Source organism: Silurus aristotelis, assembly GCF_946808225.1.
Source record: "Silurus aristotelis genome assembly, chromosome: 23".
In the NCBI taxonomy this organism is placed as follows: domain Eukaryota; kingdom Metazoa; phylum Chordata; class Actinopteri; order Siluriformes; family Siluridae; genus Silurus; species Silurus aristotelis.
Genome location: NC_139596.1, coordinates 5,962,789 through 5,988,088, shown reverse-complemented (window position 1 = coordinate 5,988,088; position 25,300 = coordinate 5,962,789). Strand labels below are relative to the sequence as shown.

At 39.7% G+C, this 25,300-nt stretch overlaps 3 protein-coding genes across 4 annotated transcripts in view; 1 reads left to right on the top strand and 2 right to left on the bottom strand.

Annotated features, from left to right (window-relative positions):
• Window positions 1-1,079: 1,079 nt before the first annotated feature.
• On the top strand, window positions 1,080-9,695 carry dpp7 (dipeptidyl-peptidase 7). The gene is made up of 14 exons (XM_083527002.1): window positions 1,080-1,243; window positions 1,416-1,554; window positions 1,642-1,781; window positions 2,506-2,669; window positions 3,675-3,810; window positions 3,928-4,009; window positions 5,344-5,510; window positions 6,020-6,080; window positions 6,164-6,282; window positions 7,087-7,243; window positions 8,881-8,945; window positions 9,068-9,138; window positions 9,257-9,373; window positions 9,534-9,695. The coding sequence occupies exons 1-13, from the start codon at window positions 1,169-1,171 to the stop codon at window positions 9,357-9,359; spliced, it is 1,479 nt and encodes a 492-aa protein (XP_083383128.1). The 5' UTR covers window positions 1,080-1,168; the 3' UTR covers window positions 9,360-9,373; window positions 9,534-9,695.
• Window positions 9,696-10,237: 542 nt separating this feature from the next.
• man1b1b (mannosidase, alpha, class 1B, member 1b) lies at window positions 10,238-21,072 on the bottom strand. Of its 2 annotated transcripts, none has more exons than XM_083526960.1 (14): window positions 20,844-21,072; window positions 20,112-20,229; window positions 19,802-19,910; window positions 19,602-19,705; window positions 18,775-18,902; window positions 18,572-18,654; window positions 18,205-18,384; window positions 17,752-17,900; window positions 17,268-17,456; window positions 16,435-16,625; window positions 13,819-13,939; window positions 13,400-13,594; window positions 12,643-12,774; window positions 10,238-12,173 (listed from the first exon to the last, which is right to left on the bottom strand). In XM_083526960.1, exons 2-14 carry the CDS (start codon window positions 20,205-20,207, stop codon window positions 11,967-11,969), a joined length of 1,884 nt encoding a protein of 627 aa, XP_083383086.1. In that variant the 5' UTR covers window positions 20,208-20,229; window positions 20,844-21,072; the 3' UTR covers window positions 10,238-11,966. The 2 variants fall into 2 exon arrangements, with proteins under 2 accessions (XP_083383086.1, XP_083383087.1); XM_083526961.1 differs by having other exon boundaries at window positions 20,847-21,072.
• Window positions 21,073-21,465: 393 nt separating this feature from the next.
• LOC310718184 (uncharacterized protein) overlaps window positions 21,466-25,300 on the bottom strand; it is a 65,718-nt gene continuing 61,883 nt past the window's right edge. Inside the window, exons 65-68 of the mRNA XM_083526789.1 lie at window positions 23,078-23,184; window positions 22,891-22,968; window positions 22,619-22,801; window positions 21,466-22,525 (exon numbers count right to left, since the gene is read on the bottom strand). Coding sequence (XP_083382915.1) covers window positions 22,370-22,525; window positions 22,619-22,801; window positions 22,891-22,968; window positions 23,078-23,184 — 524 coding nt within the window. The 3' untranslated portion in view covers window positions 21,466-22,369. The remainder of the gene's footprint in view (window positions 22,526-22,618; window positions 22,802-22,890; window positions 22,969-23,077; window positions 23,185-25,300) is intronic.

Below are 25,300 nucleotides of genomic sequence, written 5' to 3'. Positions count from 1 at the left end.
CTTTTTGTTTCTAAACCAAGCAACCCTAAAAAGTGTTAGTTTAAGTGTTTCAGGAAAAGGTGGGTCAGTCAGGATATCCGCTGTTTGGACATCTAGGAGAAGTTCATTCCACCACCTCAGTGCCAGAACAGAGAAGAACGTTGCAGTATATTTACTTCTAACCCTGAGAGAAGGTGGTACCAGTCGAACAGTGCTGGAGGATCTCAGGCAGTGTGGTGCAGTGTGAGGAGTGATGAGGTCTCTGAGATAGGAAAGTGTCCACCTAAAAGTCCATTAAAAAAATTTTTTTTTTTTATTAATTTCAACATTGTACATTACTATTAAAGACATCCAAACTATGAAATAACATTGAATTGAATTATAAAATTATGGAATTATTTAGTAAACCAAAAAGTGTTAAACCACCAGAATCAAAGAATGTTCAAAGTACTTACACTTTACTTTAATGACAGCTTGGTAAACTCATTATATACTTTACAATATACAAGATACAATAATTATATATATTATATGTGGTTTTATAATGAATATACAGAGCAGATGTTTTACTACCCCTAATCATCTTTTTTGTGTTGTCATACTAAAGCTAATGTGACTAAAGTGCTGAAATGTATCATTATGTATCATTTTACGAGGCATGTACATGCTCAGAAAACAATTTTTTTTTAAGAGAGAAAACATTTATGTACATGTCCAGCAGATGGCGACAGTGTTACGTGGTTACATTTACAAGCAAACGCCTTGCAAACAAGTGGGACACCTAGGACTTAAATAAGGCTAATAATGATAGACTTCAAAGAAGGTACTAATTTTAACTTAAACGGGTGAATAAATGTGTGCAGTCGAAAACAATCTCAAATATTCTGTATTGATGGGGTTTAGTTTAAAATTCGCTTTCTTTTTTCAGCAAGGCTTTTACAATTGGTTTGTACTTTAAATTGAAGGACTGCAGACAAAAAAAAGAGAAAAAGAGTGGATAGATAAAGAAAAAAGAGAGAGAAAGGGTGGATAGACAAAGAAAAGGAGAGAGAGATTTTTTTCGTATTCTGACGCGAGGACAAACCACGTGACACCGAACCACGTGACACTCAGCACCGTCACATGATCGCTGCACTTTTAAAGCGGTGATGATTTTGTAGCTCTGCTCGGCTGTGTTTCTTTTCTCCGAATGGAGGGTCTGTGGATATTGCTGGGTTTTATTCTGACTGCTGTGTGTGTGCACCACGCTACTGCGCTACCTACGGTAAAAAAAATGTTCAATCTCACTAAATTGTCCTCCTGACCCGAGATCATGTAGGGCGGGTTCTGGTTCTGGATGCAGCCCCTGTTTTCACTTCAGTTCAGTGAAACTTTAATTAGGATGTGACCTAAAATCAATGTTGACTTTCGTTTGTGTTCACATATCTGTGTTTTAGAAATGGAATCAAAGCAGAGGAAGACCGAGAACAGGGACTGACCCTCAGTTTAAGGAGATGTTCTTCACCCAGATTTTGGACCACTTCAATTACAACAGCCTGGGCAATGGAACATTCTCCCAGCGTTACCTGATCACAGGTGTGTGTCCTGTTTCAGCTCATTTAAATGGTACAATACAGATCATGTTGAGAATTCTTTCTCTTCAGAGCTTTCTTGTGTCTGTAGATCAGTATTGGAGGAGAGGCCTTGGCCCTGTCTTCTTCTACACTGGGAACGAAGGGGACGTGTGGGACTTTGCCCTGAACTCTGGGTTCATGGTGGAGCTTGCAGCTAAGCAGGAGGCGCTGGTCATTTTTGCAGAGCATGTAAGCTAATGATGTGATGTGATCATAAACATAAATTAATTTTTTTTTTTTGGTCTACAATTACATGTCTGTCACTGCATAATGTGACTGATCTCCAGCATGGGACCACCACAGTGACCAAAGTGGGAATAGAAATCTTACTAATGCTCATATCAGGTCCTGTGTGGTCCAGACTTTGGCACAACATCAAGGTCATTATCTGCGAATGCTCATGATTAGAGGTCGACCAATTCATCAGTTTTGCTGATTAATTGGCACCAATAGTAAAAAGCACTGATAGTTTTTCCGGGCTGCGTTAGACAGTACTAGAGTGGCTTCTAGAGGCTAATCACTGATGCCACTAGCTGTTTTTTTGTAGTTTATTTCATAAATTTTTGTATTTTTGGATGAAACTTTATTGTATTATTTAGATTTTTTTTTTGTGTTATGTTTTTAAAGTGAAACAAAAATGTATTATTTATTAACATAATTAATACACCCATAACATTATGACTACTGACAGGTGAAGTAAATAATGCTGATTCTTTTCATCATGGCACCTGTTAGTGTGTGGGATGTCCTGTGTGGTCCATGTTGAAAAATAAAACATTCTGCTTTTAAAAACAGATGGACTGTGCTGCTACGTACATACAAATTGCTTTACTTGACATGTAGATTAACAAAACACTAAAAATGTATCTTGTGCTTGTGTTACTGAAACGTCTCGATTTCATTTCAATTCCAGAGATATTATGGGAAATCTCTACCCTTTGGCCAGGAGTCCTTCAACATTGAAAACGTCGGGCTCCTGACAATGGAGCAGGCTTTGGCCGATTACGCAATAATGATCAGCGAGCTAAAGGAGGAACTAGGAGCTCAGAAATGCCCAGTCATCGTGTTTGGTGGGAGGTAAGACACTTTATTTTTTTATTTATTTTTGTATTAGGCCACAGGCAGAGCTGTTCGGTTCTCAAAAAAAAAAAAAAAAAACGGTGATTTAAAATGTAATTATCAGCTGGTTTATCAGTACACCAGTAACATTGGCATTATAACATTATGACTGGTGTGTGAATAACACTGATCTCATCATGGCACCTGTTAGTGGGTGGGATATACAGTACAGTATTGGCCAGCAAGTGCATTTTGTCCTAGCGTAAGGATTTGAATGATTTCGACAAGAGGCAAAGCTCCAAAACTGCAGCTCTTGTGGGATGTTTTTGGTCTGCAGTAGTCAGTGTCTATCAAATGTGGTCCAATGAAGGAACAGTGGTGAACCAGAGACAAATGGATGCACGTGAGGAGCGAAGACTGGTCCGTGTGGTCCGATCCAACAGACGAGCTTTTGTAGGTCACATTACCGAAGAAGTTGATGCCGAGTGGGTCACGACTGTTTTTGTAGCGAAAGGGGGACTAACACAATATTAGGCAGGTGGCCATGATGCTATGCCTAAATGGTGTAAATAATTAAGGACACTTGGAGCGTCCTCTATTCGAGCTCTGTATCAGACAGACACTTTGCTATTTTGTTTATCTGACTAGCAATTTGGGACCAAACCAATATGTGAAAGTCGGTTATCATTATACAGTTGAATGCAAAAGTTGTGCCTCCATTAATAGTGTAAAAATACAACATTCTGAAAAAAATAATTTAAATGAACAGAATTTTTGTATAAACATTTTTTTTTGTAGGTTATTTTTGTTTTTTTCCATGGTGAAGTTAACCTTTATAATGACTTTCATCAGCTCTATATTGGCTTTTGTATGCATATGAGAATGCATACAAAAGCCAATATAGAGCTGATGAAAGACATGTCATGATGTAGACCAGAACTAACCACTATCTAATCTTTGAAATTGGTAAATCTTTGGTCAAAAGTTTTTCTAATGTTTGTTCTGTTCCCTCTCTTCCTCTAGTTATGGTGGCATGTTGAGTGTGTATATGAGAATACGATACCCCAATATTGTGACTGGGGCTTTAGCTGCCAGTGCTCCGATCTTATCCACAGCAGGACTGGGGGACTCCGGGCAATTCTTCCGAGACGTTACTGCTGTAAGTTAAACTGTTTCTCTCCTCATAAAACTTTGTATACGCACAAACCGTGTGTTGCTCTGCAATGCGTATGTTTACTTACTCGATTGTAAAATTCGTTTTTTGTTTTATTTGCAGGATTTTGAGAATTATAAGCCAACATGCAAGGATGCAGTGAAAGCAGCTTTCCAGAAGCTTCAGACTTTGGCACAACAACAAGGTAATTATCTGCGAATTCTCACGATTAGAGGTCGACCAATTCATCGGTTTTGCTGATTAATTGGCACCAATAGTTGATTGCTGGATCGGCAAAAAAATAAAAAAAAAATACTGATAGTTTTTCCGGGCTGCAGTATGAGAGCGGCCTCCAGAGGCAAATCACTGCTGCCACTTGCTGTTTTTTCGTAGTTTATTTTATTAATTTTTTTATTTTTGGATGAAACTTTTTTAATTTTATTATTATTATTTTATGTTACAAAAAGTGTCTTTTTTACCTCCATTTATTAACATAATTAATATACCCATCAGACAACATTACGACTACTGACAGGTGAAGTAAATAACGCTGATTCTCTTCATCATGGCACCTGTTAGTGGGTGGGATATATTGTCCTCAAAGTTGATGAAGCAGGAAAAATGGTCCAGTGTAAAGATTTAAGCGAGTTTGACAAGGGCCAAATTATGATGTCTAGACGACTGGGTCAGAGCATCTCCAAAACTATAGCTCCTGTGGGATGTTCCCAGGCTGCAGTGGTCAGTATCTATCAAGTTGATGATGATAATGCTGATTCTGATGGAATGATGTCACTGTTTGTTGCATATGAGGCTGCGTAACCACAGACCAGTCAGGGTCCTCATTCTGACGCCTGTCTAACGCTGAAAGCACGAACAATGAGCATATCAGAACTTAACCACAGAGAAATGGAAGAAGGTGACCTGGTCTGTTATATCGGGGGTTTTTTTTGTTTGTTTGTTTTTTTAAACATTATATAGATGGCCAGATCCGTGTGTATTACTTACCTGTGGAACACATAGCACAAGAATGGACAGGATAGGAAGAAGGCAAAGCCGCCACTGGCAATGTGATGCTTTGGACAATGTTCTGCTGGGAAACTTGTTTCCGGCCATCTATGTGGATGTTACATTGGCAAGTCCCACCTACCTAAGCATTATTACAGACCACGTACACCCTTTCATAGAAACAGTTTACCCTGATGGCCGTGGTCAGATCCATGGAAGCCACACCTTGCAATTTACAGGACATAAAGGATCTGCTGCTGACATCATGGTGCCAAATACCTCAGTACCCCTTCAGGGGTCTAATGGAGTCTAATGTCTCGATGGTTCAGGACTGTTTTGGCAGCAAAAGGGGGACCAATGGAATATTAGGCAGGTGGTCACAATGTTATGCCTGATTGGTGTATATTTATAATTTTTTCCATTTAGCACATTTTCATGATTTGGTACTTTATTTTATTATTTTAATAGTTTAATACTATCACATGGAGTGTTATTAAAACATAAAAGCTCATTTCTCGAATTTTTTTCCCTAAGACTATGCCCGTATTCAGTCAGCTTTCTCACTGTGCAAGGCTCCGTCCTCGGATAAGGACATCCACCAGCTGAACGGTTTCCTGCGCAATGCTTTTACTTTAATGGCTATGATGGACTACCCATACGACACCAGCTTCATGTCAAAAATGCCTGCTTTCCCTGTTAAGGTACAACATTCTGACTGTTTCCTTCACACTTTTCCTGTGAAAGGGATAAAACCCCTAATGTACTTTGGAGCATTAAAAACACTGTGTGGTTAATTGAAGTGGGACTTGTTCCAAATATGTAAAGAATGCAGATAAATGTAGAGAACAGCAGCATACTTGTATAATGGTGTGTGTGTGTGTGTGTGTGTGTGTGTGTGTGTGTGTGTGTGTGTGTGTGTGTGTGTGTGTGTGTGTGTGTGTGTGTACTGTTACCACGAAATCACATTGTATCAGACCCACCAGTTTATACTGTGGCGTCGCTCACTGGCAAGTTAAAGCCTCTGAAAGATTCCCAAGTAGTAATTAGTGAGCTTGACAAAAACAGTGGGCTTTTAATTACCAATATTTCGTAGCTGTAACAGCACTACTTTATTTTTTAGATGTGATTTGGAAGTATAGCATGTACTGATTTCCTGTGTAATCAGGATGTTGGATGTAAATTAGTAGGACGTATGCTTTGTGTACTGTAGGTGGCATGTGAGGTGATGCTGAACGGAACTGAAGTGCTGTCTGCGCTTAGAGACACCGTGGGTGAGCAAACAAGAAAATAAGAGACTCGAATTCAATACGATTTTAGGATCGTCATTAACCGATGACTCTGCACTTCCTTTCAGGTATTGTGTACAACTCCACAGGAGAGCAGATATGCTTTGACCTTTACTCGTTGTATGTGGAGTGCGCAGATCCGACAGGCTGCGGCCTCGGCTTTAACAGCTACGCATGGGACTATCAGGTGTGTAAACTTTTAAATGACTTTAAAGTAGAAAACTCTAAAAAATACAGTGGAACCCCGGTGTACGAGGTTAATTCGCTCCTGAAAACCGCTCGTGTTCCAATACGCTCGTACTCGCATGGTAATTTTCCCATAAGAATGAATGGAAAAGCAATTCATCCGTTCACACACCCTTTTATGCCTAATTTAACACACAAATATACTTGTAACAAAGTAATAAATTATTACCAAATAAAGAACTTTGTGTTCATGATTGAACTTACTGTTGAACCAGACACGCCATACTGCAGACGAAGATCTCGTGTGCGTACGCCACGTTTCGTGCTTTTCTGCAATGTCTTTTTTTTCAATGGTTAATCTTTTATTATATTGGTTATGCTTATTCTTTTTACAACCTTGTTTCCGGCGCTATCACTACACTTCTTGGGACCCGTGATGCTTAATTTATAGTGAAAAATAAAACAAAAGCACTATAAAAACAGACAAAAAAACACAGTGTTCACACAAGAGAAAGCAATGTCTATGAGCGACTGAGCATGAAGCGTGGGGACGGAGGGGACGAGCAGAACGCGTGACTGGGACCAAACGTGTCAAAAGAAATGCTCGTCTTCCTGAAATATGCTCATCCGCCTACATAGATTTTTAGTAAAATGGCTCGTACACCGATATTCTCGTGCTTCAAGGCGCTCGTGCATCGGGGCTCCACTGTACTTTCAATAAGAAGCATTAAACGGATTTTGAATTTATTTTGGATTTAAAAGATAACGGAACTTTACCACTCACTATGCTGTTTATGTTGACCAGGCGTGCACGGAGGTCGAGATGTGCTTTGAGAGCAACAACGTGACGGACATGTTTCCCCCCATGCCCTTTACACAGAGCATGAGAATGGAGTACTGTGCCAAGCGCTGGGCAGTGCTGCCACGGCCTGGCTGGTTAAAAACTCAGTACTGGGGCAATGGTGAGCATTAATCACACTGTCAGGAAAAGAATGGAAACAAACTTTGCCATTATCTGTGGCTTGGGTTCATCAAGAGTACACTTTTATTTAAACTTAGTGTATTGGATCTAGAAAAGTATCTAAGATGCTCATGTTTGCGTCCTAATTTTTTTTCTTTATGACAATTCTAGACCAGAAATACATACATTTTAAAGGTACAACAACTATGTGCACTATGAGGGCCCTATATTTAGTGCTAGAAAGAAACAAGCCGAAACTGGAGAGAAAAGTCACATACAGTCATGGACACTCTTTCCAAAAGTATTGGGTCTCCCGATCTTTCCTGCTATATGTGGTTCTTTTCCAAAATGTTACCACAAAGCTGGAGGCACTCAAATGTACAGGACGTCTTTTAGATGCGATATAATAAATGTAGCTTTCACTTGAACTTGGAAACCCACAATTCGCTGTGAACTCCTTGAAGATCTGGTTTACATGCTTTGGAGAGGAAGATCTTGAGATCAAAGCTCTATAGGTAGATAGGCCACTTATCCCTACTGAACACCTATGGGATAAATTGGAACGCTGACCGCACCCCAGGTCTCCTCACCTACATCAGTACCTGTTTTTCGTAACCCCCTTGTGGCTGATGAACACAGATATCCATAAACATGAGAGGAAATTGGGTACAAATGTAAAATGCAATGCTCAAAAATCACATACCAGGTAACCCAATACGTTTCGAAATCTAGTGTATGTCAGGCAAAAAAGGCAATTTGTATGAGGGACATTTTCAGCTTGATAGTATTGAGATTGCTGTATACAGAACAGGGAGCAAAGGGCTTTTAATATAAGGGCATTAATATTTAAACAAACACCAACAAAGTGACTCTTCAGCGTAGTAATGTCTATCATCTTTAACCAGCATATAACACTAAGGATTTCAAAGGTTTAAAAAAAAAACCAAAACATTTAAGTAATATGTAAATGTAATATGAATTCATTTTCAGGCTTTATACTTGATACATTTCTGTATCATTTTCATACAAGACTCAAGTCAGGAATTTTAGTCCGAATCCAGCCCAAAGGTTCATTTGTAACTTTGGAATTATAACCGGCATATCAATTATTTTTATTCATTGCATAAAATAGAATTTTAATTTATTAAGGATTTGAGGTATTTATTTAAATAGTATTCGATTTCTGTCATCTGATTACACAAACTAATAATATAGTTAAAATATATTTAATTAAAACAAATGTTTTGGGGTAAAATAATCACATGAAATTGGTGGCATTCAAATGTTTATAATGTATAACAAAAGTTTTATTACATTTCAACAACAACAACAACAACAAAAAAACAACCTAAAATTGCATATGAAATTTCCAACACTTTAATTCAAATAACATTAAAAAAAAAAAAAGCAAAAAAGTGTTTAATAATAAATGATCTTTTAATGCCTTCAAGAATAAGTAAAAATAAACTTTGAAATTCACATTTTTAAAAATGTGATTAATCCTCACTTTCAGCTGAGCTCATTCACAATGGAATTATTAAAAATAATACATAATCTTACAATTCCAAGGTCTCAGAAATGTGAATTGTTACACAATGTCCCAATGTTGATTATCATATCGCCCATGATTCTTTCCAGCTCTTTCAACAGCCAGCAATATCATCTTTTCTAACGGTGATCTGGACCCGTGGGCCAACGGAGGGGTAAGATCCGAGATCCTGTCCACTCTCTGAAATCCTTTATCCTACATGTAATTCTCGATTTATTTCATGCTCTACAGCACCTTCAGCTGAGAGGCTAACGTTCTTCTATTTTCCTGTTCTAGATCAGAAAGTCACTTAGTAAATCTTTAATTGCAATAAACATAGCAGATGGAGCACATCATCTAGATTTAAGGTAATTTAATGTGACGTGTGTGTGTGTGTGTGCGTGTTTAAGATGAAACTGATACCATGTAAATCACAAATTACTGTAATAGAATAAACCCCTGTGCTTATTGTATGTTATGTTGCAGGGCTTCTAACAAATATGATCCAGCATCAGTAGTAAAGGCACGGCAGCAGGAGGCCACCATCATCGCTCAGTGGGTGAAAGCTGCGAGAGAAAAGACGCTCTGAAAATCTTTCCAAAGGTGCCTTTGAAAAGTTTTATATACATAGTATTTTTAGGAACTGATGAAAGGATTTGATTTACTAAGATTGAGTGTTGCCATGCAATGAGTCAGACTTTTCTCTTCTTCCTGTATTTGTATTTTTCTCTGCTCCTGAAATCACCTCTCTTTTCCCGAGCAGAACAACTGCTCAGTCGTGGCCTTGGGAACTTCTGAGCTGCACGCAGTTTGCACAGAGCAGGAGAAATGAAGACTTGAGTATCACCTCCTTTTAAAGTTGGATGCATTGACTTGACTTTTTTTAATGATTAAAAATTTTAATAAATAAAAATGTCAAACTTCAGTCATTTATATCACTTTACAAGAGATTTCCAAAAAGTTTATTGACCAATGGTTTTCTTTTGCACAAGCTCGACACGTTACACACGTTTCCAGCACTCCATCAACCGTGACCAATTCATTTTCTAATTTACAGCAACATACACTGCTGGCTTTGGTCATTGTCTAGACAATAATAATTTAAGAAACCTGCCCAATCATCAATGAGGGGGAGATAGAGATTTATATATATATATATATATATATATATATACACACATATACATATATATATATATATATATATACACACACACACACACACACTTATACACAAAGCCCTTAATTGTATTTGTAAAAATGTAAAATGAGCAGATTAACACATGACTAGAAAATGCATGTGAGCTGCCATCAGGGATAGATTTCTAAAACAATTGAATTCAAATCATAAATAAACACACAAAAAAAAAAAAGATTTTTCAGTATCTACAACAAATAGGTACACGCTAAAACCACACCGATATTCATGGTATATGACATTTCAATACAAAACATGAGTCTTGGGAATCAAAATAGACTTCATTTTCATTGCTCATGAGAGTTTTAAAAGGCACAAGCAGAACACCACACAAGTCACACTTTTTCAGTCCGTGGCTCTGAGCACTGGATCGGCTGTAACGAGGGAGATGCAGCTACTAAACCCACCGTGGTCCACCCTCTTCATATGAATAAGGATACGTGCGGTCACAGAGGTCACGTCTATTATGTTAGAAAAAGACAACACTAATGGCACCTGATAAGAATGATCTAGAAATAAAGGTTACCGGGAAAGAAATAGACTGCAGGTCCTTTTATTCCTCCACCACAGCGCAAACTACCCAAATGTTACTGAACTAAAAAAATACATACAGTTTATAGTTCCATTTAATGTTTTAATGCCAACAAACAAGCAAGTTCCTGTTTTTAACCTGCGGTACGACGGCTATAAACTGCTATAACCAGCTAATGAGTTTCTGTCCTGAAGACTTTTTCTAAAAATGTAATTGTTAAAGTGCTGCCAGACGAGACTCCTTCCAGAAGCGTGAAAAAAAAAAATACAAAATAAACAGCCTTAAAGAAAACCTCTAATTCATTAACACGACAAACGCAAAAGAAAAAGTTGGAATCAGTAGATTATTAGTCTAACACAAAAAACAAAACCATGACATTTAGTGCATCAAATATAAACCTGTGATGAGCTTTAAAGTCAACTGCAAGCTACTTTTATCGAAATGAAGCGCCAAAAGCCTAACCAATGAGATGCGAGAACTCGACAGCGCTGTGGTATAAGGAAAATCAAGACAGAATTCAGTTATTACTCAGTCCGTCTTTTTTCCACAAACTGGCTCCTGAAAACAACATCTAAGCCCATTGAAGCTCAGGGGGCGAGGAATCCTAGGGAAATTGATTGATGAATTACTGGTCCACGTTTTTTTAAGTGTATCCCACCACCTAGACTCCTCCTGAAATAGGGTCAGGTAGTATTATATAAAAAAAAAAAGACATGTATGGGGAAAGAAGAACAAAAGTTACTTCCCATACATACAGGAATGGCAGTGATCACTGTGATCGAGTCAAAAATATATAGAATTATATAAAATAGTACACAAACTTTCATTTTAAAGGGATAAAAACTCAAAAAGGAAAGAAAAAGGTGACACTAAACAAATCGAAGGCAAAATGGACTTGGGTAGGGTTTACACCATAAAGTGCTCACAGTCTGTACAAAACGGTTCACAGTTTTAAAGTGAATTGGACTCTTGGGACTACACAGATTTGAACGGAGAAATAACACGGTGACTAAACGAAAGTGTAATTTGTGCCCGTTTTCCCTTCACTCGCTGTGCTCTACTGGGCTGTGGCTTAGGCTGTAATCATGTTGCGTTTGACTCTGAAGCCTCCTTCTCTGACACTGGATGGTGAGGAGTGAAGCAGTCATGCTGGATATGATTGATCAGCCACAGCAGAGAGACCGGACTCTGTTCTCATAATTAAACTGTGAAGAGCAAAGCGAAGATTTACGCTGTAATAAATGAAGCACGGCGCTTAATCAGTCCATATTCTGATTTGTACTTGTGTTTTGTGACTTTGGTAGAAATGGTCACCAATTAAAGTCTTAGGAAAAGATTCTTGTTCCCGAAAAAGGAAAAAGAAACAAGGCAGTTTTGATCGAAGGAATCTAGAAGTCTGAAAAAGCCCTGAGAGAAGTAAGTGATTGAGTGAGAGAGAGAGAGAGAGAGAGAGAGAGAGAGAGAGATCAGTTAGTCTTTGGCCATATGGGTAAAGGATGGGCCTCGGTGTTCAAGATGTATTTGTCCAGGTTAATAAGGTCCAAGTTGTCTGAAAACAGCAGGTAGAAATATTTGAGAGTCTCGCCCAGGAAGAAGCTCTCCATCTTGTCTCGAGGACTGGGAGACTTTGGATCTCGCACGTTATTGATAGACGTGTAACCGCCGGAATCCACCTAAGAGCACAAGCTACAGTCAGGACAACTACATGATATCAGGCATGATGCTGGATTTACAGGACGCCATGTAAACATTTTAACACTCGGAATTATTGTAGACAGAAAAATAGATTGCCATTCATTTGTTAAAACGACGGATCATTTGCCACTGGCAAGTTGTGATTTCCATTACTGTAATGGGGGGAAAAAACCCTAGGCTGTGAAAGATCAGCTTAATATTTACACAAAATGAGACAAGCGTTGAATCATACTATCTGAAACATTTAGAGTTGATCTGTGCCAGAGAAACCGGAGCCAGGCTTTCTCTCTCTCTCTCACACACTCTCACACACACACACACACACACACACTCTGGCCAGCATCAGTGTGAAACTTGAGCATATGAGTTTTGTCAGTATATTCTGTGTACTATAAGATATCCAACAATGACAAAAAACTAAAATTCATCGGTTATTAAATGTCTTACCCTAGTGTATTTGTTAAAGTTTTGAAAGATCTCCCATCCCCAAGATTGGTATTTCTTGTCCTTGGTGAACCGGTAGAGGTAGAACAAGCTTTCCACGGTTTCAGGCCGTAACAGGTTGTGTCTGTCTGCAGGCTGTGGACCACAATAATAATCTCAGCTCAGCCTGTTAGCAGCTAACAACAGCTCAAACACACACACACACACAAAAATAGACAAGATTTGAATAGAAAGTCACTTTAATGTAATACTATAAAAAAGCATAAATGTGCTCTCTGTGTCGGCAAAAATCCATACCTATAGTTTTTCCGGGTTGTGTCTGCAGCTGGACGGCTCAGAATGTACGAGAGTGGCCTCTTGAGGCAAATGACTGACAATACATTTTTTTTTTTTCATATTGAATGTAACTGTTTTTATATATTTGGAGTGATACTTTTTGTTCAAGTTTAAATATTTATTAATATAACTAATATTCAGATTTATTTCATTTATCACATTTTCCTGATTTAGTACTGTTTCACATAAAGTGCTTTTAGATCCTGGATAAATGAAATAAAACAATCTGTTGAATGATCAGTTGGCAGCAAGTACGATCCAACATTGTAATTGTTACCAGTAAAACCAGTCAACCTCCAATTAAAAAGGATGAAATATTGGTACTGTTCTTTAGTATTGATATACCTGCTGCAGTTACAATACTGTGGGCCGTATTCAAACAAATGCAGTACTAAAATTCTTTAAGCTCTAAAATGAAGCTCACTTTAACATCCACATCCTGGGTGCTGCCTGGCTGCATGTTGAAGTGCACGATCTCAGGACTCAAGCCCGTTTCCATCTGTGCGTACATCTGGTAGCAGGTCTCCATCAGCTGCTGTGCCAGCTCCATGTGCTCGACGGGCAGGCCGTTGTGTGCCCCCAGGGCCAGCGTGCCAGGCAGGAAGCACACTAAATGATCCTGGGGAAAGATGAGGGCAGAGAGCATGGAAACAATAAACGCTCTATTTGAGGCAGCATCTGTGGGAGGCCTCTGATCTGCTGTTCATCCACATTTTAACATTAAACTCAAGTGAAGTGGATGTGAACAGAAAGACAGAGTCTGATTCACAGTGAAGTATAAAGCAGAATTAGAAGCATCTTTTACATCTGAAGTTTCCTTTTAGACAGAGGGATCTCACTTACCATCTTGGGGCTGAAGTGTCCGTGAGACAGCTCTCCTACAAACGTAAGACCAAGAGGAGAAGATTTCTTCAGGAGGTTCTTTTTGATCCCTTCCACTACCTGCATGTAGTCCTCCAACAGACTGGAGGCATCAACAACAGTGTAAACACACCAGCATGTGACAGTTCATAATCATATTTAGCAATGTGTTGCATAGTTGTACAGGATGGCAGATACCGAACAGGCACTGAGACACAGAGTAAAAATAACACTCCAAGGCTATTTTTTGCCAAAGGAGTGCTAAGGATTCTGCCAAGACTACCAGTCTCCTGACAGCTTGTCTGGAATTCATAGACACCAAAAGCTGAATCCAAAAAGCTTTTTTTATTTATGAAGTAAAGGAAAACTATTCTATATTAACTCCCGTTACATTTTGCCTTTGTATTCATTCGTTTTTTTGGCTTAGTTCATTTTTAACTGTTGTAAATGCACTGAAACTGGTTATTCTGTCGATCACACTTGCATGCTTATCACAGTAATTAATAAAAAACTGTGCATGTAATCTTATATTTACATTTAAACTAAAACAGTGGAGTGGAACACAGTGTTAAACACCCCTACATTAGTAACAGTGTTACTACACAACACACCCCCTCATTCAAATGCTGTTGGGTTTATTATAAGCAGTTTTAAACACACACACCCACACACCCACACACCCACACACCCACACACCCACACACCCACACACCCACACACCCACACACCCACACACCCACACACAAAATAGAACAAGGGAGTAACAGTTTTAAACCCCCCCAGTTTACTGTAGTATCCAGCAAGATAATGTAGTACTGGTATTAAGGTTATTACTTATTCATCTTCAGCAAACCACCAGGCATAACATTAGGACATTATAACATTGTTAGTGTGTAGGACATTAGGCAGCAAGTGAACATTTTGTCCTCAAAGTTGATGTTTTAGAAGCAGGAAAAATGGGTGAGCGTTCGGATTTGAAGGAGTTTGACGATGAACAAATTGTGACGTCTAGACGACTGGGTCGGAGCATCTCCAAAACTGCAGCTCTTGTGGGCTGTTCCCGATCTGCAGTGGTCAGTATCTATCAATAGTGGTTCAAGGAAAGAACAGTGGTGAACCGGCAACAGGGTCATAGGGGAGTTCAAGGCTCATTGATGCACGTGGAGAGCGCACGCTGCTCCACTGAGGTCTGATCCAACAGACGAGCTCCTGTAGCTCAAATTACTGAAGAACTTAACGCTGTTACCACTCAATGGGTCAGGACTGTATTAGCAGCAAATAATTTACCAATACAATATTAGGCAGATAGTTATAATATTATGCCTGATCAGTGTGCATGATATATCTTCTTCTTCTTTCAGCTGCTTCCATTAGGGGTCTCCACAGCGGATAATCCGTCTCCATACTACCATGTCCACTACATCTGCCTCTTTCTAACCAACAAACCAAACTTTCCCCACCACATCCATTAACCTCCTCCTTGGTCTTCCTTTTTTCCTCCTTCCTGGCAGCTCCATCCTCCTACCGATATATGCCATGACCAAAACATCTCAATCATGCCTCCTTCACTTTGTCTCCAAAACGTCCTACATGCATGGCTCCTCCAATAAATTAATTTCTAACCCTGTGCATCTTCGTCACTCCCAACGAAAACCTCAACATCCTCAGCTCTGCTACCTCCAGCATAGCAGGTCTCACCACAGTCCTATAAACATTCCCTTTCCCTCTTGCAGATACTCTTATTACAAATCGCTCCTGCCACTCATTCCTCTTCTCTCCAGCGCTTACCTCCACCTCTCCAGGCTCTTCTCCACCTGCTCCCTACTCTTACCACAGATCCCAATATCATCCACAAACATCACTGTCCACGGAGTCTCCTGTCTGACCTCGTCCGTCAACCTGTCCATTACCAATGCAAACAGGAAAGGGCTCAGAGTTGATCCTTGATGCAGACCAATCTCCACCTTAATCCAGTCATTCCTACTGCACACTTCACTGCTGTCACACTGTCCTCATACATGTCCTGCACCACCCTCACATACTTCTCCGACACACCACACAAATATTTTATATTTTTATATATATATATATATATATATATATATATATATATATATATATATATATATATATATATATATATATATATATATATATATATATATATATATATATATATATATTTAAACATCTTTGAGTGAGAGCAGAATGGCACCAGGTATCAAGGAATGAAAAATGAATGCCATTACTTTTAACCACATCTGCACCTGAAAATTAAACCGCTCTGTTTCACCTAGCTATAAATATTGAAAGTGTTCTTTCTCGCTCTCTCTCTTCCCCCTTCACACACACGGGAAACATTTTACCCAACCGTGCTTAAAGCAGCAGGTTAAAGAGGCACCATGCAGTTTAATCATACTCTGAAATGTCGAGAGTTGCATGAGTGCCGAGTCTATCAAACAACAAGAGGAATGAGAGTTGTCAACTCTGTGAGCATGTTGCGTAATCCAGATTTATAGTACCTGCTGAGAGCGCACACACACACGCACACACACACCCTCACCCACACACACACCTCTTCACACAGAGCTGACTCACTCTTTCTCTGTCTTGCCTCCCTGGATCCACTGCTTGAGCAGGTATTCATAGTAGCTGTCAACTCTGGCACCCAACGTGTACACACCGAGATGGGTGAACTGTCCGTTGTTGGTATTGATGAACATGGGCACCAGGCCATCGTGCTTCCCTTCCAGCTTGTGTACCTGCTTCATTACCTCCATTACTGCATTCTAGACAGACAAAGAAAATGCTAAATACACTTACTAATCCTTCATCCTTAACATCCCTTGATAATGCACACAATTACAATCTACAACTAAAACACAAAAATAAGTCAAGTTTATTTCTATAGCGCTTTTCACAACAGACATTGTCTCAAAGCAGCTATAAATAATTTAATTGAGGTGAGAGTTGAGGTAAACAATGCGTATTTATCCCTTATGAGCAGCCATGGCGACTGTGGCAAGGAAAAACTCCCTTAGATGTTATGAGGAAGAAACCTTGAGATAAATAATAGAATTAGTACATTTTTCATAGACATTTCACTAAAAACAATTATAGAGATTTGCTAACAAACGCCAGACAATGCAGACTGTTGTATTTGAAAAATACAAAAATTCTGTGTGCATTCAATAAAGGAATGTGCAGAAGACAATTCAACTGAAATTAAATCAGGTTGTTTTAACCAAAATTATCCTGCAAGATATTTTTTTAAACTACATTTAAGTTCCAACTCACTGGCAAACTTGCCATTTTGTAAATTCCTGTGGAAAGTTTCCCGTCTTAAAAATCCCTGGTATTTCACAACCCTTCATAATAGGCACACACACACACACACACACACACACACACACACACACACACAAGTCCACCTGGTATTTGGGGTCTCCGGTGAGTCGGCTCAGTTCGCGGAACTCCAGCTGGATGGTGGTCACCTCGGCGACAGTGCTATCGGAGGTCCAGCGTGGCGGATGAGCTACACCAGTACCGATGTTCACGTCCGAGTATGGAATCTTCGACGGTGTGCCAAAGGCAGGCATCAACCTGGAGCCAATTTCTTTCTGTACAACCATGCACAGAATCAACATCAACACCATTAGCAAACTGAGATCAGACTGAAAGACTATTTCAAATCCACACACAGACTCCTGGCTAATGGGAGGAATTCAAATCGTACACATGTTAACAGAAGGAGTGGAGGAGGCATTGATCATGTGAGCCACATACGGCTGATTATCTCTCTTAAAAACACACACTCACACACTCACACACTCACACACTCACACACTCACACACTCACACACTCACACACTCACACACTCACACACTCACACACTCACACACTCACACACTCACAGCTTTCTCGAGGAACAAGGAGTCACCGGTCAGATGGTAAGTGCTGAGCAGGCCGCCCAGAATACGGATGGTGCTTTCGAACAGGTTCACGTCTACATTTTTCCCAAATGACAGATGTGTTGCCACCCACTCTCTGGCTTCCTCAAACTCTGTTAATGAACAAAAATAAAGAGCAGACAGCTTGTTACAGTTGACACGGCTGCACCCTTCCTTATATTGCAATATTCAAATTATACAGAACTTCCTCAAACTTATCATTTTATTCTGTCTAAGTGCACGCACACGTTTATAACCTACATTTGCCACTTAACCAATGCTTTAATTCTCCTTGTGTTTTTAGTCAACATCAAAATATAATAAAAAAAAACCCCGTAAAGAACACAAGAACCACACTCTCATAAGAAAGCCTGGGAAACCGGTCCATCGCTGACATGTTCTGTTTGCAAAACACACCTTTTTTCAGCCCCAGGATCCACATAGTGTCCAGTGCATCAATAAGAGTCAGCCCCAGTCCAAACCATTCAGTGTAAGATTTAGAAATGGGTTTGAGCTCATCATGACCCCAGGCAAATTCTTTGTATCCTTTCCAGGCATGGTGGAAAGCCTCCCTCACGGCCTCCTGCCTGCTCTCAGCTGGAAAGCAAAAAAAAAATAAATAAATAAATAAATAAATAAATAAATAAATAAATAAATAAGTGGGGAAAAAAGAAACGTTATTGCTACACTGTCAATGCTACACCGGTAACAGACACGGTAAGCCTCGGCACTTGCAGCTTAGAAGTAATTGGAATACAGGAAGTTAAAAAGCACAAGCACAGACCTATTGAGGTGTCCGTGGACTCGGGCTGTATCGCTTTCTTATCATTCGTGTCTTCACCCAACTTGAAAACAGAACCATGCCAGCTGCAGGCAACAGAAGTTAAAACTGTTGTTTGAACATAAATTCATTAACAGAATGCTCAGTGGAGAATTAAACATCTGACAAGATATTTCCTAAACAAGTCCTGCTATAAGCAGGCTGACCTGACTAACAACTTGTTCCCATCCTCCTTCATCATCTTCAACGCCACTCCCTGTAGCTCAGAATCATTTCCTTTTTTCTGTAAGCGGTTCTGCAGGGCAGGTGGTCCTCGCTTCCGAAAACCTTTTCTCTGGTAAATATGAGAAACAGACCTTCAGGTGGCTGCACAAGTTTACAGCCTCTTGATTTCACGTGACTCAATGTTTTAACAACATCTGTTGAATTTCGAACAACTAAAACGTATGAAAAAAAAAAAGTATGACATTGGCGACCTTTTTTTGTTAACAATTAAAGCAAGTTTGAAGGTTTGCATCCTCACCAACATGCACTTGTTGAAGTACAGTAATCCCCTGTTTACAAAAATGCTATTTTATCTATACAGTACTGTATTAACATTTTACTTCATTTCATAATTAATAATTTTATTTGTATTAATACATTTTATTATTTCAACATAAAACTTTATAAAAACTATTCCCTATATGTTTTTTGGTCTGTCGTGGTCTCCGCGAGAGAACGGGAAATTCAGCCAAAACAACTTAGTTATGTGGCAAACGCAATTCCGCGATAAACCGAGGGCTGGGATTCGAACCACGGTAAATCGGGTGATTGCTGTATATTAATTTACCTCATTAATGTATCAAAAACTCGAACAGCCTCATACTCAAATATTTTGCCCTGAGCAGTCGTTTAAAAATAATTCACCATTACGAGTAATAAAAAAGATGAGACAGAAAAATAAGTCATGCACAAGCATTTGCATTCTTCAAAAGGAATCATTGACTAAACAAACAATAACCACCTTGCTCTCCTACTGGACGACACTAACCTCTGAAGGGGGCTCGGGCAGAATAACGTTGCCTCCACCATTCCTCTCGATATGCGCCTGCATTTCATCACCATCGTTCCTTCCTTCTGCTGTGCCTGACTGAGCTAAATTAAAACAACAAAAAAACTTAAAAAGTAGACATGAATTGTGTGACAATTCCTATCTGTCTAATCACGGTGGCCTAACAAAGCAAAGCTTACCTCGCCAATGCGGCAGGAGTCCGGGGTACACGGTGAACCCACTGATCAGGAGGAGAACCAGAACGAACAGGATAAGGCTGCGCTGCAGGCTGGACAACTGCTTCCATTTCTGCACGCACATGCAAAACAGGACAAGGATGAACGGAGAGCGGGATGCAAAAACCCAAATGATGCATCTCACTTCATTGATCCTGCAATTTATGGTTTCAGCTACACCAACCACAGAAAATTAGTCTGTCGGTCATACAGTGAATGTGGAGGAGTAGGAAGCTCCGATATCATTTCATATCTCACTCGAATGTAATCTCACCCTCCAGTAGGATTGCTTGCGCCGTTTGCCGTTCGTATAAGACCGGCTTTCGTCTACTGCTAGAGACACAAAATCCTTTCTGGCGGGTGCAATCATGTCTCTAAGTCCTTATGTCCCTAAAAAAAAAAAAGAGAACACAGAAAAAAGGCTGTATGGCAAATCAAAATGAGGACGACATGGTTTTAAATACAGCTCAGGCACATCTCTAGATAGTCTGTTCATGTTGACAGTAGCTGAGTGGATTGCAGAAAGCTGCAGGTGTGTGTGTGTGTGTGTGTGTGTGTGTGTGTGTGTGTGTGTGTGTGTGTGTGTGTGTGTGTGTAGATGCACAGTGAGTTATTAGAGAGACAGATTAGACACACAGACAGATCGATTTTGTCAATAGACAGAAAGACGAACAGATGTCAGGAAATCCCAGGGGGAGAATCAGGTCATCTGTCAAACTTGTTTAAAGATTGCTTAAATGATCATATACTGCATAAAGTAAAGCATTCTGACCTGATCATCTTATTTCATGCCTTTCCTAATTAGCGAAGCGGATCTGTTTATTAAATAAGCTAGCTCCAGTGTAACTATTATTCCCGTAAAAAACTTTTCAGCTAAAAAAGTAGGTGTACATACATATTATATATATGTATGTATATATGACATAACTTGCCGCAAATGTAGCTTTCACTTTTGTTTTCGTCTGGGGAAAAAAATCATTAATTCGTACTTATACATACCTTTTTTTTTTTTTTTAAACAGACGCTTTCACGGCACGAAGTTTTGCCGGACCAAAGCTCTCAGGGGCCGCCTACGTTCTTACGCGAGTCCGAGGCATGACAGAGGCCTACTCCGTCTGACCATTTTTAACACCCAGCCGGGAGATTTACAAACCAGAGTAAAATTTGTGGCAATTTCAAACAAGCAGCCACAACTTTAAAAAAACCGAATAAAGCATGATTTGAGTCATTTCCCAGCCCTTTAGGGACCGCTTTCATTCGCCGACGTGGCTTTAACTCCGCGGAAAGACGCACCTGCGGAAACCCAGCCGTCCTCTTATCTTATCTCACTGACACGCCGGAGTCACGAGAGGCTTGGATACAAATTCGCGAAGAGGCGGGGCCGCTCAGACACCCAATCAGAAACGACTATTTAAATCAAACCTTGCCTCCTACTGTCGCGCACTACAAACCGTATAAACACTATTTGACTACGCCTACTATGTAGTGCACTTATTAAAATAATACGGCACATTTAAGATTAAACCCATGCACATTTCCATAACAACGATGTCTGTTTTTGAAAACGGCAAGACATGTGCTGCATTTTCTTTTCTTTAAATTCAGGTGTAAATAAAGGAGATCCGGAATCAGATACAAAAAAGGTTTATTACAATTCATTAGAATATGTAAAAGTCTTGTCATAATGTCATTAATTCAATGACCAGCATATAAATTAACATACCTTGAACATTATGAACATCAAACATCTTTGTACATAAAAAAGCACCAGAAACAGCAGCACCCAAATATAATTTCTGACACGATTTTTCTACTGCTTATACGTTTACCTCTGCAATATTTCATATTTATAGACCTGACGTTTTCACCATTCGGTTCGTTTTGATACAAATCAATATGCAATATCACGTAACTTTTAACAGTAATTTATTTGATTCGTTTGGAGTCCACTCTTACATCCTACATCTTAAACTTCAGCTAAGATCACAGTGCGTTTGGTCATATGTTGGGTCAACCTGAAAAGAGAGTGCATCTTTGAGCAAACTAGGTGATTGAATAGTACCACCGGCTTTACACGAAACCTGGAGGATGGCATGGACTAGAACATAAATATGAAGCACTCATTTACACCAAAGAGCTTTGTAAACACTATACAACAACAACAAAAAACAAAACAAAAAAACAGTTCATTGCAACAACGTGTGCAGCGAAGAATCATTGCCAACCTTGGCAACCTCGGTAAACTAAACGGGAAAAGAAAGTGGAAAGTGTCAGCTGGTTCATTTATTTTTTTTTTTTTTGCAAAAACAACAATGTCCAATATAGCTAATGCTTGAAGAATTGCTTCGCTCCTTTTGCCTGCGAATGTGGCTGTGTTTAATGACAGACCAATTAACACCAGCACAGCAGTCAGCAGTCTGTAGGGAATGTGTGTGTGTGTCTGTAGGGAATGTGTGTGTGTGTGTGTGTGTGTGTGTGTGTGTGTGTGTGTGTGTGTGTGTGTGTGTGTGTGTGTGTGCTGTCTGGAGGTTTCTAGCTGAAACACACAGGTCCAATAGTAAATCCAAATTCTTCTGCAAGGTCGCTGTGGCCATACAATGCCAAGTCTCTGATCGGCAAAAGCTCCCGGTCTTCGGTTTCAAACTGGAACACAGACTCTTGAGGTCCTGAATCCAGCTCCTCCACTGACTTCAATTAAAAGTAATTTTAGAAAGAATTAATGAGCAATATCCAGGCAACAAATCAGCTGTATTGACTGAACCAATGCGAATAGGAACATACCACGCAATCCCGTAACGTCCCTAAGAAACTCTGTCTCCGAGAATCAGCAAGAAATTGGATTTCTCGCTCGCTTGAACCCTGCCGACTCCCTTGCCCGCAGGAGAAAGTAATGTTCTGTGTGACCTGATTGCTGTTTAGCCGCAGGAACCTCATCTGCACCACGCTGGTTTCTGTATACACAAACTTCAGAACAGAGAATCAAAGAGGTCAAAAAATAAAAGAAAAAACAAGCCTGTAACAGGTAATGGATCTGAGTGTTGTATTCAGCATACCTGAAAGCCTTGCTCCTTCCTGCTCAGCCAAGTGAAAGAATCCTCCTGTGATCCTCTTAGCCAAGCTTTCACAGGGACCTGCGGCACAGAGGTATGTATTACTTTCCTAAATACACAAGGCGCAAAAGGTCACAGCACCCTTCAAGGATCACAAATAAGACCTGAGAAAATCTAAACAGTGTTTTACCTGTGACCGGACTGGAGAAAGACACGTCTGACCTCCTGAACTAAAGCTGCAGTAGACTAGAAGAGCATCTGCATGATTGCCTTGGTTTGGATCGATATAATACATTCCTGAAATCAACAAATGATCATTTAAGGTTAGACAATGTACATTTATTTATGTGGGGGTTATGGAATCAAGGGACATATCCCTCGACTTTGATATGAGAATAATTTTGTCTTCTGCTCTTGTCCTGGGCATACCAAGCACACAGTAACATTTCCCACCCACTTCTCATCTATCTATATAATCTCATTCTGTTATATATTTTGGTGTCACATAGAGCCAGTAAAATGACTGATACCTTTCCTAATAAAGCAAACAACTAGCTCCACTGTAACTGGTGTGAAAAAGATTTATAAATAGTTCAACGTGTAAATAATTTATTAATTCATTGTTTTGTTGCAATTAAAAGCTCAGTGAACAAATCTCAAACTGTCTGCACTTATTCTTTCTCATAACTCCAGAAAATACCATACGGTTCAGTCAAAAAGGGAATTTTTATGGTCATGTTGTTTCAAACACAGTGGGAGTTTTTTCTTTTTCTTCTATTATATGAACAAATATAATGTATGTGTTTTGCAGAACATATTGGTCTGGAATGACATGAGGTTGAGGTTTTGGTGATCTTTCTTTTGTTTGTTTTATAATGTGTTCCTTTAAACCAGAGCTGTCTAAACTAGGGCTGCTGGTGAGTGTATATATATATATATATATACACACACACAGTGCCTTGCGAAAGTATTCGGCCCCCTTGAACTTTGCGACCTTTTGCCACATGTCAGGCTTCAAACATAAAGATATAAAACTGTAATTTTTTGTGAAGAATCAACAACAAGTGGGACACAATCATGAAGTGGAACGAAATTTATTGGATATTTCAAACTTTTTTAACAAATAAAAAACTGAAAAATTGGGCGTGCAAAATTATTCAGCCCCTTTACTTTCAGTGCAGCAAACTCTCTCCAGAAGTTCAGTGAGGATCTCTGAATGATCCAATGTTGACCTAAATGACTAATGATGATAAATAGAATCCACCTGTGTGTAATCAAGTCTCCGTATAAATGCACCTGCACTGTGATCGTCTCAGAGGTCTGTTTAAAGTGCAGAGAGCATCATGAAGAACAAGGAACACACCAGGCAGGGCCGAGATACTGTTGTGGAGAAGTTTAAAGCCGGATTTGGATACAAAAAGATTTCCCAAGCTTTAAACATCCCAAGGAGCACTGTGCAAGTGATAATCTTGAAATGGAAGGAGTATCAGACCACTGCAAATCTACCAAGACCTGGCTGTCCCTCTAAACTTTCAGCTCATACAAGGAGAAGACTGATCAGAGATGCAGCCAAGAGGCCCATGATCACTCTGGATGAACTGCAGAGATCTACAGCTGAGGTGGGAGACTCTGTCCATAGGACAACAATCAGTCGTATACTGCACAAATCTGGCCTTTATGGAAGAGTGGCAAGAAGAAAGCCATTTCTTAAAGATATCCATAAAAAGTGTCGTTTAAAGTTTGCCACAAGCCACCTGGGAGACACACCATACATGTGGAAGAAGGTGCTCTGGTCAGATGAAACCAAAATCTAACTTTTTGGCAACAATGCAAAACGTTATGTTTGGGCGTAAAAGCAACACAGCTCATCACCCTGAACACACCATCCCCACTGTCAAACATGGTGGTGGCAGCATCATGGTTTGGGCCTGCTTTTCTTCAGCAGGGACAGGGAAGATGGTTAAAATTGATGGGAAGATGGATGGAGCCAAATACAGGACCATTCTGGAAGAAAACCTGATGGAGTCTGCAAAAGACCTGAGACTGGGACGGAGATTTGTCTTCCAACAAGACAATGATCCAAAACATAAAGCAAAATCTACAATGGAATGGTTCACAAATAAACCTATCCAGGTGTTAGAATGGCCAAGTCAAAGTCCAGACCTGAATCCAATCGAGAATCTGTGGAAAGAACTGAAAACTGCTGTTCACAAATGCTCTCCATCCAACCTCACTGAGCTCGAGCTGTTTTGCAAGGAGAAATGGGCAAAGATTTCAGTCTCTCGATGTGCAAAACTGATCGAGACATACCCCAAGCGACTTACAGCTGTAATCACAGCAAAAGGTGGCGCTACAAAGTATTAAATTAAGGGGGCTGAATAATTTTGTACACCCAATTTTTCAGTTTTTTATT